The sequence below is a fragment of the Oratosquilla oratoria genome, chromosome 18 (assembly GCF_046742065.1).
Source record: "Oratosquilla oratoria isolate Oo_2021 chromosome 18, ASM4674206v1, whole genome shotgun sequence".
Taxonomy (NCBI): Eukaryota; Metazoa; Arthropoda; class Malacostraca; order Stomatopoda; family Squillidae; genus Oratosquilla; species Oratosquilla oratoria.
The window spans coordinates 59,396,828-59,414,267 of NC_134794.1; the positions used below are offsets into that span (position 1 = coordinate 59,396,828).

The window sequence follows — 17,440 nt, forward strand, 5'->3', positions numbered from 1 at the left end:
ATTCCCTCATGCAGAAAAAGAGAAGACTGAGAATTCCCTTTGGGCTGCATGAAAATATCATTCATACATAAGCACTCTCTACCCCCCCATCCCCTCCTGCCTTCTCCCTTCCTTGCTCAACAGATATTCCCCTCTTTCTCAACGTCCCTTTCACCCCATCCATCCATCTTATCCTTGGTCATCACCTCAAGTTCACTCCTTCCACCTGTGCCTTCCAAATCTCTTTTACTAATCTTTCTTCACTCATTCTTTCCATGTGTCCAAACCATCCCAGTACTCTTTCATCAGCCCTATCTGTCATCTCCTTTTCCACCCCAGCTCTCCTCCTCACCTCCTCATTTCTCACTCCATCCAGCCTTAACCCCTACCATACTTCTTAGCCATTTCTTCTCAAATATTTAAATTTTTCCTCTCTGCCTCTCTTAACCCTTAGAATATGATGACACCAGTGTTAGCATCATGATGTGCAATTGGGTTTACAAGGATGTTGGTGTTGGCATCTTGATTATATTTATTTTGTAGTTGAAGCTGAATGACCACTGTATTCAGTGAACAAGCTTGATCACATTTTCTGTGGTTCTCAAAATTCAGGATGAAAGAGAATGAGTATAAAATCTGTAACTTTATATTTTATAATGCATGTATTGGGATGCATCATTGTACACAAGGCAGCCTAATGTGTGCACAAGTATTCAACTCTTATTGAAGAGGTTAAATTCAATGTCTCTGCCCCATATAGTGCCATCGGCACAATCCCCCCTTCAAAGGAGGAAATAGGGAAGATCCCACAAATTTCAGACTGCTATCCCTTACAAGCACAGTAGCAAAAATATGTGAAAAAGTCATCAGAAATAAATGGACCAAACACTTTGAAGAAAATAAGATAATAAACCCTAAACAATTTGGGTTTAGAAGTGGAAGATCATGTACCACAAACCTAATTTGCTTTTACTTGAGATTAATTGAGATAATACAAGAAAGAGATGGCTGGGTAGATTGTGCCTTCTTGGATTTGCAGAAGGCGTTTGATAAGGTACCACATAAAAAATTAATAAGAAAAATTAAAATAATAGGAGGAATACAGGGTAAGCTGCTAGAATGGATGAAGGACCTCTTAATTGGAAGAAAAATGAGTGGTACTTAAAGACAAAAACTTGAACTGGGAAGATGTGAAAAGTGGTGTCCCACAAGGCTCTGTATTGGCTCCTTTAATGTTTGCCATATATATAAATGATATGGATGAGGGAGTAAATCGTTACATGAACTTCTTTGCTGACGATGCCAAATTACTCAAGAAAGTAAAAACGGAAGAAGATTGTAGATTGCTACAAGAAGACCTAGACAAAATATGGGAATGGAGTCAGAAATGTGAGATGAGCTTCAACATCAAGAAATGTAGCAAAAATAGAGTATTGGGTCAATACAAAATTGGAAACAAAGAAGTCAAAAAAGTAAATTCAGAAAGGGACCTGGGAGTAATCATCTCAAGTGACTTGACACCTGACAAACACATCAACAAATTATTTGGAGAGACTTTTAACTTACTAAGATCAATGAAAGTGGCCTTCGACTACATAGATGAGGAGATGGTTAAAAAAATAGTGGTTACACTGATAAGACCTAAACTAGAATATGCTGCAACATTGTGGGCACCCAGCACAAAGAAGAACATAAGAAAATTAGAAAGAATCCAAAGAGCAGCAACAAAAATGGCACCTACACTGGCAAATCTGACATATGAACAAAGATTGGAGAAACTACATCTGTCAACACTGGAACAGAGAAGAGAAAGAGGTGATTTACTGACCATTTACAGAATTATGAAAGGGATGGAAATCCTCGATAGAGATGACTTATTAAAGTGGGACAGAAGAGAAACAAGAGGACACAAAAAGAAACTAAAGAAGGACACTTATAGAAGAGACCTGAAAAAGAATAGCTTCCCACATAGAGCGATTGATGTCTGGAACAAACCAAACGAAGAAACAGTGAACGCCAAAACTATACACGATTTTAAGAATAAACTGGATGCGGAAAGATACAAAAACGGTCACTACGAGCATAGCTCTCGTTCCGTAAAATACAACTAGGTAAATATGTAGTCTCCTCTTTGCATCCATTCCCAAATGCCTATTTCTCATTACACTTTTTAATCCCCCAAGACACTTACTTGCTTCTCTCAGTCTACAATTTACCTCCACCACTCCTCCCTTTCCTGGCACTTGTGACCCCAAATACAGCTATCTACTTCCTCCAGCCTCTACCCCTTTAGACTTACTTCCAACCCACTGCCATCCTCTCCCTTGTACATCTCATCACCTTACTTTTACCTACATTTACCTTCAATTTTCTACTATTGCATACCTCCCTAAACTCTGTCACTAACTCCCTTAATCCCCCCTCTCCTCTGACCCTACCACAAGCACAGTGTTTGTCAGTAAAAAACATCTGGCTCACCTCCCATTTTTCTCCATTTTCTTTAACCATCTCCAGTCCCTTGTCTATGACCCCCACATTTACCTCCACCACCCCATCCATGTACACATTGAACAGCCTGATATTTGTGACCAGTGTTATCATAGCTTAAGGAAAACTCTGTGTGCATGGTGTACAATTTATTTTTCCTAGGATTTTATTGACTGATTTTGGATACACATTTTATATTAGTATATACATGAATATCTGTGGTGATAAATTTAGATGATGGAGTACAGTAACTGAAATCCATGTAGTAATCATAGGATGTCTTCCAGTATTAATTTCAGTGGTGACAGTGAGTTCCTCTGTTGTTCATCAGACAAGGGAACCATCCACATTTTTGCACTCAAGGATCCAAAGTTGAACAGACGATCAACGTAAGTAATATTTTTTCTTTCTTGTGTAGCAATGTAGAAGTGGGAATGATTAAGGGTGATTAATGAGAAATTTTAGAAATGGTCAGGTGCATTTCATGCCTCTTATAGGTGATTGTGGTATGTGAGTTATAGTTGACTCTCTAATGCTACTTTGCACTTCAATACTACCTGCCACATGGTCAGGTTGTGACTAAGCTGGCCTCCCCACTGGTTTTCTGCCAGTGAGAAGGGTATGTTGGATGTCCAGATGAACAAAAATAAAGCCACCCAAAGGGCTGATGAGCTCTTTATAAATCAGTGGCCTCTCGTAGGGCTGTGGGTCACTAACGTTTGTGTTTGTCATGTGTGGTGTCCTTTTAGGGCTTGGGGATGGGAGTGATGCAGACTGAGTGATGTCCCAGTGCTGTGGTACCCCTGCTGGTGCTAGCAACATGCCTCTTTGGTCCTTTATTCAAGTCAGGACAGATGCCCTTCTGGCTTGGAGAGGCAAATTGTCTGAGCTGCATGATGAACGTCAGGCATGCCCCAAGCCATGAAACCAGTACCTGGACCAATACTACAGTCTGGCCAGGTGAACTGTTGTCCTTTCTGGGGAGAGAGGATTCAGAGGGATGGATATCAGGGGTCCTGGCATGCCACATTGTATCATCTCTCAGTTAGTTGATGGAATAGTGAGTGATATGATTATGCATATGCATCTGGTGGTTGTGGAGGAAGAGACGAGTATGTGTGTGAGATGTAGGTATTTGGGTGTTGTTTTGTTGTTTCTTGGCTTGTGCGGGTGTTCTGCCAAGTGGTGTACTGGGTGGGCTGTACGAGGGGTGATCAAAAAGTAATGACAGTGATACCATATATTTTCACAGTACAGAGGTAAATCCAAATAGTGGCCTACATTCCTTCAAAGTACTCCCCTCCTGCCTCTATGCAACGTTCCATCCTCTTTCGCCACTTCATGAAGCACTCACGGTACTCAGAAGCCGATATACCTCGTAGCTCTGAATTGACTGCTCGCGCCAGATCTTGGATGCGATGAAACAGCTTCCCTGCGATCGCACCCTTGATCTTTGGAAACAACCAAAAATCACAGGGAGCAAGGTCAGGTGGGTGGGGGAGAAGTGTGATCCCCTGCTGCTCCAGGAACTGCACAGTGAGGCGAGCTTTGTGGGGGGCAGCATTGTCATGGTGCAGCAAAAGGCGCGATCGGCGACGGGTTGGTGCAGTCTTGGCCTGATATTCCAGGACTCGAGGAAGGACATGATCAGTGTAGTACTGGGCTGTGATAGTACACTGTTGAGGCATTACATCCACACACATTGGTCCTTGTGAATTGAAGAAGATGGTGAAAAGGCGCTTCCTGCTGCGAAATCCTTCCTTCAGAATCTGAGGTCGAGGTTCTTCATCACTCAACCACACCATGTTAGACTGCTTGTCTCTGGTGGTGAAGAAAGAAATCCAAAACTCATCTCCGGTAGCTACATCTGAGAACCGTTTCGGACCATTTGGCTCGAATTCAGCCAGCCATAGACGACAAATCCGCACCCGTTCGCTCTTCTGCTCTTCCGTAAGCAAATGAGGTATCCATCGAGCACACTTCTTCCTCAGCCCTAAGTGTTCATACACGATGTCATGTGCGCTCCCATAACTGACACCGAGCTCCAAGGATAAGAATCGAAGAGTAACAGTTGGATGTTGCTTCGGTCACGGATGTCCGAGGGCGGCCAGGACAATGATCATCTTCTAGCTGCAATTTTCCGGCTGCGAAAGCTCGAATCCAGCGGGAAACAGTTTCCAGTGATGGAGTAGACTCGGGAAAAACTTGCAACAATTCCTCTCTGATCTCCGTTGCTTTTTTCCCGAGTTTCCACCTTGTGAAGGTGTAGAATCTGCAGCCTTCTTTCGAAAAATCCATGTTTCCGGTTAGAGAGGCAAACCAACAATGACGCAATTGCACAGCGCAACGATAAAATGTAAGCTAGACAAACAGCGACAAGCTCAAACATGTAACAACAGGCAACACTTGCTGCCCCTTGCTCCCCGCCCCCCCAACACTTATAGTCTCTCAGCTACGAGTCCGACTGTCATTACTTTCTGATCACCCCTGGTACTTGTGGAGGCTGCAGCAAATGTTTATGTGCCTCTCATATCAAAGTGACCCTTGAGTTTGAGGACTTTCATCTCATTGTGTAAATTGTCCATTGGTATTGCATTTGTACATACATATACCAAGGCTTTTTCCCCCTTACAAGGGAGGTAGCCAAAAAGGAAAATGCATAAAATCATTCCCACCTATTCCATCCCTGAATACACTCCACACCCCTCCACCCTCCCTCTCATCTTAGCACCTCCTGGTATTGGGGGAAAAGAATACTGCCACCAAGTAATTCCACTTGGATCGTAAGAGGCGAGAAGAAAGGGACGGGGATTGGGACTAGGCATCCTTCTCCTTATAGCCCCACACGGGACATTCCTAAAAGAAAAAGCAAAGGTATTGCATTTGTACAGCTTGTAATTGTCTTCAAGGCCCTTTTTTGTATGGTCTGAAGGGTGTTGTGGAGTGTCTTAGTGAGATTAGGGGTCCATGTGGGGCTCACATAATTCATCACTGAATGTATGCAGTGTTTATATACTTTAGTGTTAGTTTGTTTTCTCCAAATGTTGTTCCTGCAATTGATTTGAGCACATTGAAGTCTAGGTGTGCATTTAGTCCTTATGTTTGTGATGTGTTGTTTGAATGACATGGATGTATCATATGTCAAGAATCTTGGGTGCATGTGTGTGCAGCATGAGAGCATTGTTGATATAGAATTGTGGTATGTATTTGTGTTCTGCTGTCCAAATGGTGAAAATTGTGGCTGTAGATTTGGTTGGGGCTATTTTGAGTATTTGTAGTGAACCAGGTATTGAGTGTATCAAGGTATGATTGTAGTTTTTTGCAGCTTTGTCTGCATTATGGTGTGTAAATGTAATTGTTATGTCATCTGTGCAAGAAGAGATTTGTATTTCTAAGATGCTGGGTGTGGATATATCATGCATAGATTAAAAAGTGTGGCAGATAGAACCAAACCCTGTGTTACTCTGTTCTTAAAGTTTCTGGTGTGTGATGATTGATCATTATATGACACATAGTTTTTTCTACTTGCCTGATAAATGGCGATCTACCTTTTCGTATTGTGCATGTTTGTGTTATATATTTTTTTTGTATTTGTGGATGGCATCAAAAGCTTTACTATTGTTTAGTATTATGAGAAGTGTTCTGTGTGGGACTCATCTGAATTGATGCCATCAAAAACACTTTGTGTGAGGTTTATCAGAAAAGTTTTTGCAGAGTGTAATGTGGGGTGGGGTGACGAGTTGTAGTATGAGGCATTCTTTGACTTTGGAGGCGGTGTAGAGAAGTGTGATTGGGTAGTGTGATGTTGGAACTGTTGGGTTTGGGGATGGAGATGATTTTCCCATGCTTCCAGATCTCAGGTATAGTGTTGTGTGAATGGCTGTAATTTGCAATCTTGGTGAGTGCATGTATGCCATGTGGTCCAATCTGTTTTAGATGGATGTTACTTATATTGTCAGGTCCACAGATAGATAAGTGCTTGAGGTTATGGATTATATGTTTCATCTGGCTGTCTTTGAATAGTGTATAGTCTGGGTCTGTAGGGGGGGGTCGCTGAGTAAATGAAGCGGCCTTGCTGTGGATGTGCTGTGTCTTGCTACATTGTTTCTGACCCAGGGCAGTGGGTGAGATGCAGGGATGACCCATCCAAGAGGAGCCAAGAAAAGAGGGAGGGACTGGTGGTGAAAAGGAGTGGAGTATGTGGGGATGAAATGGGTAGGAGTGGAGTTATGCCTTTGACTTTGGCTTCCTCCCTTGTAAGGTGGAAAAAGCTGTTGGTATATGTATGTATGTATTTGGTCTGCTATAATCTGAGGGATAGGTGTAGGATTATTGTGTTTAAGTGTTTACGTAGTTGTATTATACGGGAAGGGAGCTATGCTCGTGGTGACCCATCTTTGTATCTCTCAGCATCAAGTTTTTTTTTTAAATCTTGAATAGTGTTTGCACACACTGTTTCATTGTCTAATTTGTTCCAAGTATTTACCTAGTTGTATTACACAGGAAGGGAGCTATGCTCGTAGTAACCCATCTTTGTATCTTTCTGCATCAAGTTTTTTCTTAAAATCTTGAATAATATTTGCACACATTGTTTCTTTATCTAAGTTATTCCATATATCCAGCACTCTGTGTGGGAAGCTATTTTTTTTCTGACCTCTTCTATAGTTATCCTTTGTGAGGTGTATTGTTTTATGTTAGCAAGTGTTGTGCAAGTGAGGTGGGCCCAGTTTTTGCATGAGTTACACTGAACTGAGCCCTTTGTTGGGATCTATAGTGGGTATTGTGGTGGGAGGGCAAGTTATTAAATTTATATATATGGCCTTTATACATGGCACTTATGGTGAGGGTGGGCTTGTAAACTGCCTGCCTCTGACAAGTCCAGTAAGCTTGGCTAAACAGATGGCTGGAGTAATACAAATGGTCCTTGGAACCTCTCGCAAATCTCTCTGGGAAGAAATTTTGGACGGTCATCTGTGTTTTATCTGTGAAGCAGTTTCTATGTCACCAGCTCAAGGTGGTAGGAAGAGGAGAGCAGTTGCAGACCTGTTGTCAGCTCTCCATGTGTAAAAAAGTGTAAGAAATACAGTTAGTTTATTAAGAGATATCTTGGACTAGCCCATAGATTGAGTATCACCCCATGAGCATTGCACCTCCTGGTGAAGTGAGAGGGTTGAGAAGATTTTAAAATGGGCAGCTTTACCATCTTGCAGGACCACCACATGTCTAAAAGAAGAATGAAGCAAGATATGTATATGGAGTATTCCATAATTTCAATGTATGTAGGGTAGAGAAGTGCTTAATGATAGAAGAAAGTTGGACATATTGATAATAAGAATATTCAAATAGTTTTGACTGATCAATTTGTATCAGTTTTAGTTTTTATAATCATAAGCTATATATGCATGTACCTTATGTTAATTTTTTACAGAATTTACATGTATTCACATTAAACTTTATTCTTAGAGTATCCTCTATAACTCTGAATGCTCAGGATTTTTATATTAACCCTCTCACGCATCTACATACTCCTGCGTCAGAACATGTACATAGAAAAGTTAACTTGACACATAGTTGAAAAAATAATTATGAAAAGAACTGTTTCTGGCGGAAGTATGTCAAATTGTAATGTCAAAAATGAGGAAAAATTATCTAAAATAAAGTACATTAGTTAGCATTATTTGTAGCTTTGCCAGTCATGACCTTGTCTTTGGTGTCGATTTTGACAACCAGGCTTTGAGCTTCCTTGTATGAGACATTTGAATCATGGATTGAAAACTTACAAATATGTTATATATGAGAGGATCTTTATTTTACAAAGTAAGGCCTTGATTTTATTGTGTTAATTTATTCCATTATATATATATATAATTTTTTTTTTTTTTTTTTTTTTTTTTTTTTTTTTTTGGTCACCTTGGCTGTTCAACTTATACATGGATGGGGTGGTGCAAGAGGTAAATGCAAGGGTAATGGGCCAGGGATTGGAGATGGTTAAAGAAAATGCAGAAAAGTGGGAGATAAGCCAGTTGTTGTTTGCTGATGACACTGCCCTTGTAGCAGGATCAGAGGAGGGATTGAGGAAGTTAGTGACAGAGTTTGGGAAGGTGTGTAAAAGAAGGAAATGGAAGGTGAATGTGGATAAAAGTTAAGTGATGAGCTGTACAAGGGTAGAAAGTGGCAGCAGACTGGAAGTGAGTATTAAGGGAGAGAGACTGGAGGAAGTGGATAGTTTTAGATACTTGGGTGTGAATGTAACAGGAAAGGGAGAAGTGGAGGTGGAGGTAGAATGTAGATTGAGAGGAGCAAGTAAATGCCTTGGTGGATTAAAAGTGTAATGAGAAATTGACATTTCGGAATGGATGAAGAAATGATTGTGCTAACATCAATGTATGGGGCAGAAACGTGGAACATAAGAGAGGAGTTTGAATATGTTTGAGATGAGGTGCCTGAGAAGTATGATAGGGGTTACTAGGCTGGATAGAGTGAGAAACAAGGAGGTGAGGGTGAGAACAGGGGTGGAAAGGGAGTTGGGAGATAGGGTTGATGAAAAAGTATTGGGATGATTGGACACATGGAAAGAATGACTGAATAAAGATTAGTAAAAGAGGTGTGGAAGGCAGAGATAGGAGTGAATATGAGGGGACAACCAAGGATGAAATGGATGTATGGGGTAAAAAGGGCATTGTTGAGGAAGGATGGGAGAAGACAGAGGTGTGTGGAGAACGGTTGTGTGTGGATGATACTGTGATGCATGAAAGGGAGTGGGTGGGGGATGGGGTGAGGGAGTATGTGTGAAAAATAAATTGACACAGCCCAAAGGGATTTCTTCCTGTCTTCTCCATTTCTGCATGAGGGGACTGAGAGGGGGGTGTCTGATTTAATGAAGCAGACTTGCTGTGGATGTGTGTGTCTTGCAACACTACCTCTGACCCAGGGCAGTGGGCGAGATGCAGGGATGACCCATCGTACAGGAGGAGCCAAGATAAGAGGGAGGGAGGGGGGTGGGGTGAATGGGAGTGGAGTATGTGGGGATGGAATGGGTGGGAGTGGATTTTATGCCTTTGTTTTTTGGCTAACTCCCTTGTAAGGGGGAAAAAGCCTTTGGTATATGTATTATTTTTTTTATGATTTATGTATACATATATATATATATATATATATATATTTTTTTTTTCATCCTACAGATTTTCCAAAGTTCTTGGTCAGTATGGGGAGTCTCAGTGGGCTCTCGCCAATTTTACTGTTCCACCTGAGTGTGCATGTATTTGTGCATTTGGGGCCAACTCAGCTGTTTATGGTAATTTATTTGTACAAATTTAGTGCATGATTATATAATTATCAATTTTGATACATATTTGCTTGCAGTCAAGGTTTATATGAGTATACTGGCTAAAGTCAGAACCATAAATAAAAACTCTGTATATACTAAGGGCCTCTTCACCCTTACAAGGGAAGTACCCAGCCAAGGCATGCACCCACCCACAACCATCCCATCTCATCTTACACTGCCCCACTTGAGCCATAGACAATAATGCAATGTTTCTTCCTTGTGTGAGTGACTTATGGGCCAATCTGATGAATGATGTTGGTTACTTGGGAGCTGTTGTTTTATAAAAAAGACTTTGGGCAATGGATTGATTGCATCTGTGCAGAAAGCTGTGCTTTTGCTGACAGCCTCTAGACATGTTGTCTTTTTCAGTTTGATCCTATGGCATTGTGATGCCCTGCTCCAAACCAAAAGACCTTTTTGTGTTTTGTCTAGTTCCTTTGAAGCCCTGAACACTGCAATCATGTTGTTTCCTCTTTGTTATAATGCTGGCATTTCTAGTTTCTCCTCATATGGCTTATCTGTAAGGCTGGGATCCAGTTTGGTTGCTGCCCTTTGCATTGTCCCTATCTTGTTTATGTTCTTCATGTGTGGTGACAAGCCAGCTATTGTTTGCTAATGACACTGGACTTGTAGCAGGATCAGGGGAAGGATTAAGGAAGTTGGTGACAGAGTTTGGGAAAGTGTGCGAAAGAAGGAAGTTGAAAATACATGTGGGTGAAAGTAAGGTGATGAGATGTACAAGGGTGGAGGATGGCAGCAAATTGTGAGTATTAAGGGAGAGACTGGAGGAAGTGGATAGCTTTAGATATTTGGGTGCAAATGTGGTGGGAAAGGGAGGAATGGAGGTGGAGGTAGAATGTAGAGTGAGAGAAGTGAGTAAATGCCTTGGGGGATTAAAAAGTGCAATGAGAAATAGACATTTGGGAATGGATGCTAAGAGAAGATCGTATTTACCTAGTTATCTAGTTGTATTTACTTATTTGTATCTTACAGGAAGGGGAGCTATGCTCGTGGTGTCCCGCCTTTGTTTCTTGTAGTGTCTAGTTTGCTCTTAGATTTGTGTATAGTTTTTTGCACACACTATTGTTTTGTCCAGTTTGTTCCAAGTGTCCACCCTTCTGTATGGGACAGAAACATGGAACATAAGCGAGGAAAAGTTTTAATGTGTTTGAGATGAAATCCCTGAGAAGTATTGTAGGGGTTACAGGTTTCCCCCACTACACGATTGGGTTATGTTCCCGAAAACCGGATTGAATAATGAACAATTGGATAGCAAAATTAAGTTTTAATAGGATTTAATTTAATGGGGAAAGTAGCCATGGCCTAGCATATATAGAAAGTTATATATTAAAACTTTTTCCATGCCATCCAAAGAGGGACTGTTATAGACACATTACTTTTTATACAATGGTTTCCCCGGTAGGCCTATATCCACTGGAAAGAGCAAAAAAAAAAGAGGCTCTGTAGGATGCCACTAGCCACCCGATCTTGCACTGCACGTACCTTTCATGGCTAGTCGTACTAAAATCCCAAGGAAACCTTCTCCTTGTCATCAGAAGTGGTAGGGCTTGACGAATCCTGGGCAGCAGAGATGGGCGGAAGAGCACCAGACGTAGACTGGTTAGGTGGCAGAGGGGAGTCTGGGTCACCTGATGCAGGGCAGGGGGCTGGGTGGGTGGGAGTGGCAGGTTTGAAGAAGCTGGAAATGGTGGTTAGCCTTATATTTTTTTTCTTGGCCTCAAATATATCTCTGTAGATCTTGAAGGCTAGCTCCACATTATAGGCAACTGTTCCTTTTCATGCTGGGTTTGAGTCCCTTTCCTTTATTTTTTCAATGATTGCATCTAGGCCAGAGAACACCTCATGAAGTGTTTTGATTTCAAGGCCTTGCTTGGGCACGTCATCATCATCATCATCATCGCCATGGAGAGCTCATTCCATCAGATCTTCATTGCTGAGTGGCTTATCATGGGACTGTAGCAATTCATTCACATTATTTTCATCCACCTCCTTGAAGCTAGCCATATGTAAGAGCCTGACAATATCCTTATGAATGGGTGCCACATCACAAAATCCAATGGAGTCATCAGCTGGCTTGACACACAAGGCCACAGTTTCTTCCAGCAGCCATTCATTGGTCCATGGGCTGGATGAGTGCTGTCGTGTTTTTGGGCTTAAACATCACCCCTATGTTGTCTGCCCAATCTTCCATGGTTGTTGGGTGGCTTGTGGCATTGTCATCCAGCAGGAGAAATGGTTGGCAATGTTTTCTTTGGCAACATAGTCAAGCAGTGCAGGGGACAAATAATTTACAACATAATACTGGTTCATAGAAGACATTATCGAGGCCTTCATGTTGGATCTATATATCACTGGGAGATGTTCTTTCACATAACCCTTAAGTGCCCTTGGGTTTTCACAGTGGATAAGTTAAGGCTTCAGCTTCAGGTCCTCAGTTGCATTATCACCCAGCAGCAGGGTTAATCTGCCATTGGATGCTTTAAATCCTGGTGTTGTTTTCTCCTCCTTAGCAATAAAGATTCTAGATGACATTTTCTTCCAATACAGGCCTGTCTCATCATAGTTTATTACCTGTTTGGCATGGTAGCCATGCTTCTCAATGTTTTTTCAGTGTTGGTATGAATGCTGCAATGGCAGACTTATCAGAATTTGCTGCCTCACCGGTCATCTTGATGTTGTGTGGGGCTGCTCGGGCTTTAAAACAGTTGAACCAGCCCTACTGGCACTGAAAGTTGACCCAGCCTTAACTTCATATCCCTTCTTATGTAGATCATTGATCCACTCCACCTTTCACTGTCATCTCTTTCCATTATATTTCTTTGCAATTCAAATCTCCCACAAGTACCACGTTACTTCCATCCTTCAGCATCTCACTTAATGAAAGTCTTGTATCATCTAACATTTTGGAATGATCTCTCTCCAAGACCCCATTTTTGGGGACACATAAATCACTGTAAATTTTCTGCTTTTCATGTCACTATCTTCAACTCTTATTGTGATCATTTCCATCCTGTTCTCTCCATATGTAACTTTCATCACATTTAAGTTTTTCTTAACCAGGAACATGCCTCCACCCAGTTTCTCCTCTCTGTTTCTAAGCGAGTAATTATATAATCCATGTCCAACACTGGTACTAGTGGACCGCATAATTTTGTCTCCACAGTTCCCATTATGCGTTTGGGATTAAATGCCTGAGAAATATAGTAGGAGGTACTATGCTGGATAGAGTGAGAAACAAGGAGGTGAGGAGGAGAGTGGGGATGGAAAGGGAGTTGGGAGATAGGGTTGATGAAATATTATTGGGATGGTTTGGATATATTTATTGAAAGAAGGAGTTAAGAAAGATTAGTAAAAGAGGTGTGGAAAGAAGAGATGGAAGGAGTGAACATGAGGGGGCAACCAAGGATGAGATAGATGGATGTGGTAAAAGGGGCATTGGGAAAGAGGGGAATGTCTGCTAAGGAAGGAAGGAAGAAGACAGAAGATAGGGGTGAGTAGAGAATGGTTGTATATGGATGATGTTGTGATGCATGGAAGGGTGGGGGATGGGGGATGAGGGAGTATGTGTGTATGATATTTTGATGCATCCTTAACCCCTTCCATACGGTGCCGCACACGTAGGCGTCATGGACTTAGATCTCGGTGGCAGCAGCCAATGCCAGCCGTACGACGTGTCGTAATAATACTCGCATCATAAAATATAGTCACCGCTTATATCGATCGTTCTCTCTTCACCCGTGAATTTTGATAACCATAGAAAATGCGATTACAAAAGAATTAGAAAGAATGTCATTATGGAGGGGCGACTACAATAAATATAATCAAGACGCCGATATGGCAGCCTCGTGAATACACTCGCTCCCCATGACGCCTACGTGTGCGGCACCGTATGGAAGGGGTTAAGGGATTTCACCCCATCTCTTTTTCTGCATGAGGAGACAGAGAGGGGGGCCGCCAATTAAATGAAGTAGCCTTGCTGTGGAAATGTTGTGTCTTGCTATGTTGCTTATGACCCAGGGCAGTGGGCAAGATGCAGGGATGACCTGTCATCCAGGAGGAGCCAAGAAAAGAGGAAGTGGAATATGTGGGGATGAAATGGGTGGGAGTGGATTTATGCCTTTGAGTGTATGTAACAGTCATTCTGCATCTTAGCCAGTATATTCATAGAACCTGCAATATATGAAATTGTATCATTAACAATATTATTTCAAATATTTCCCTGCTAAACTCCGAATATAAAATGATTATTTTCTTTTCAGCAATATGTGTTGATGGAACATTCCACAAATATGTCTACAAAGCTGATGGTATCTGCAATAGAGAATCTTTTGATATATACCTTGATATCTGTGATGATCATGATTTTTAGTAATAGGAGAGTGGTAGCTTTAAGTATTCAGTAAATTACCATAACTTTTTTACACTACATAGCTTTAGTTTTATGTCCCAAGTCATTAATTTTGACCATGTCCTTAGTTTCACTTTTCTATAATGCATTATTCTTTTAGATGTGTTGGATTTGCATTGTTTTTCAAAACCATTGGTATTATTGTAGTTTCCAGTATGTTATACCAAATTGTTTGTAGTTTCCAATATGTTATACCAAATTGTAACGATATTTTTTCCCTGACTGACCTATGGGCCTGCCTGATGCCTCTTGCTGATTATGTGGGAGCCATGGGTCTCCTGTGAAAGATTTGGGGCAATGGATTGATTGATTAATTGATATACCACTGTACCAAGGTGTACAGTTTATAGAAAAATTTATTCAGTTGTACCTGTTATTGTTCAAGGATGTGTCAAAATGAAATGGAATATAGGTATAGAGACATGTTAAAAGGGGATCGAAATTTTATTACAAGTTTGGACAAAATAATGCTATCATAGTTTGTGATATCTAGGTATGAAATGTATTAAAAAAAAAAGCCACATTTATAGTGCATGAAGATGGTATAATGCTTGAAGTTTGGACCAATATATTACTATTTTATTTATGCATTGAGGGGACGGAGAGGGGGGTCGCCGATTTAATGAAGCGGCCTTGTTGTGGATATGCTGTGTCTGGCGACACTGCTTCTGACCCAGGGCAGTGGACAAGGTGCAGGGATGACCCGTCATCCAGGAGGTGCTAAGATAAGAGGGAGGGTGGAGGGGGTGTGGAGTGTATTCAGGGATGGAATGGGTGGGAATGATTTTATGCCTTTTCCTTTTTGGCTACCTCCTGTGTAAGGGGGAAAAAGTCTTGGTATATGTATGTATGTATTTTTATTTTGAAGATAACCTTGAAACAGCCATAAACTTTTTGAGATTCAGCAGTATAATCCAGCCATCTCATTGCTCTGCAAAGTCTGGATACAAATAATTTTCTTGATATGACCTTGTCCTAGTGTTTTCCCTCTTTGCAGTGCTTCAGTACCATGTGGGCATAATTGTTTTTATTCATTAGGAACCAATGATGGGTACCTGCCTGCATGTGGTGGTCCTACAAAGCTGCCCATTTTCAAAAAACCCTTCATTTCCATTGTGGGGTGCAACCCTTAGGGGCTGACACTGTTTCTGGATTAGGCCCAATATCTCTCTCTATCAGCTTCATCTGTATTTCTTACACTTTTTCCATGCATGGAGAGCTAATTACAGGCAACTTCTCTCTGGGGCAGTGGATTGATTGGTTGGTCTTTTGACTAGCCCATGTATATCTTGATAAATTTTCATCACAAGAACTATATTCTCAACAGTCTCTCTTTCAACACACATCAACATTTCATGTGGTTTTGTTCTTTCCTGGCACACCATATTTCACTATCATATCCGTGATATGATTTCACTATTATATCCATGAATGAGTGAAGAAAGATTAGTAAAAAGGTATGGAAGGCAGAGGTGGAAGGAATGAACATGAGGGGGTGACCAAGGATTAGATGTATGGGGTAAAAGGGGCATTGGGGAAGAGGGGAATGTTTGTTGAGGAAGGAAGGGGAAAGGAAATAGGGGTGATTGGAGAATGGTTGCATATGGATAACGCTGTGATGCATGGAAGGGAGTGGGTTGGGGATGGGGGGGTGAGGGAGTATATGTGAATATTTTGATGCTGCCCAAAGGGATTTCTCCCTGTCTTCTCTTCTGTATAAGAGAACGGAAGAGGGGGGTCACCGATTAAATGAAGCAGCCTTGCTATGGATGTGCTGTGTCTTGCCACATTGCCTCTGACCCATTGCAGTGGGATGATTCGTCATCCAGGAGACGCCAAGAAAAGAGGGAGGGAGGGGTGGTGAATGGGGATGAAATGGGTGGGAGTGGATTTATGCCCTTGAGTTTAGCTACCTCCCTTGTAAGGGGTAAAAACCCCTTGGTATATGTATGTATATCCACTGGCTCATCTACTGTAGTATTTACATTTTCCAACATAACTTCATTCATATTCATTTCAAAATTTCTATTTCCTCAGCTTTCTTGATACCAGGGTCATACACAAATAAACACTCTTAACTCCCAGCTAGTTCTAATTTTTACGCACATAAGCCTCAATGACATTTCCTTTAGCCACACCAATTATTCAATTCTTCCCCCCCCCTTGCCTTCTTTTCAATCTCAACACCCTACTTACAACATTGCTAAACTCAGATTCACCTTTTCCATTCAGTTTAGTTTTACTTAGGAATGATATGTCCATCTCAGTTGTCCCATAGTCCCATACTATCACACAATTTCTTGTTAAGTTTTTTCACCCAGACTTTTCTTTTGCCTTGACTCTTCAGAGGAGAAATTTACAGAGGGGATTCCTAGTCTTACACCCTACCCGATGTAGTTGACTTCTACAACTTGCATGGGGACAGTGGTGGTATTCTTTTACCCCCATCACAGGAGCATAGGAAAATTAGAGGTGAAGACTTATGAGTGGAAAAGGATAGATTAAAAAGGGATAGCAAAAGTATATTATAGGTTGAAATAATTAAAATTGTACAGTGAAATTGAATAACTGGTTAGTGTGGAATTGAAGTACTGTATGTTGCTTCAGTAACCCTGGGCCTCCTGTCATACATTTTGCTGGTGGTCTCACTGTTCATTGGTTTTTCACATAATTTGTATTCAGCCAACTGTGAAGGCTAATGAATATTTTGTCAATATCTGTACTTCTACAGAAAATAAATTTCACTTTGACTAAAATCAAAATTACTAATTATGTGGCTACATCAGAAAACTGTGAACATAGCAACAATGAAAGTGTGTACTGTTGGTGTTGCCATGCATTATAATGTATATAATTGTTGGTCTGTACTTATTCATATATTGGATAAGTGTTCTGTAAAAAAAAAATGGTATTGTTTGATAATAAAAATACACAACATTCAGTTGAATATATTTTATTAACCCCTTCACTGCGGGCCAAAATCTTGCGGGCAGTATTAGCTGCCAGACGTGCGATGTTGCGTCATAATACTCGCATTATAAAAAATCAAGTTACTGCTGTATATTGCTTGTTCTCTTTCACCCGTGAATTTTGATAACCATAGAAAATATGATGAAGCCAGTTTACAGAGTAGGGGGGTCAGGCAGGTACAACTACAATAAATATAATCAAGATGCCAACATCGGCATCCTTGCGTACCCACTTGCTCCTCATGACGC

General features: G+C 41.1%; 1 protein-coding gene across 2 annotated transcripts in view; it reads left to right on the top strand.

Moving 5' to 3' along the window:
• The window catches only part of LOC143035282 (WD repeat domain phosphoinositide-interacting protein 4-like), a 41,462-nt gene extending 24,299 nt beyond the window's left edge, over window positions 1-17,163 (top strand). For both annotated transcript variants that reach the window (XM_076202150.1, XM_076202149.1), the window contains 3 exons: window positions 2,754-2,855; window positions 9,648-9,760; window positions 14,074-17,163. In XM_076202150.1, coding sequence (XP_076058265.1) covers window positions 2,754-2,855; window positions 9,648-9,760; window positions 14,074-14,183 — 325 coding nt within the window. In that variant the 3' untranslated portion in view covers window positions 14,184-17,163. The remainder of the gene's footprint in view (window positions 1-2,753; window positions 2,856-9,647; window positions 9,761-14,073) is intronic.
• The last annotated feature ends 277 nt before the right edge of the window (window positions 17,164-17,440 follow it).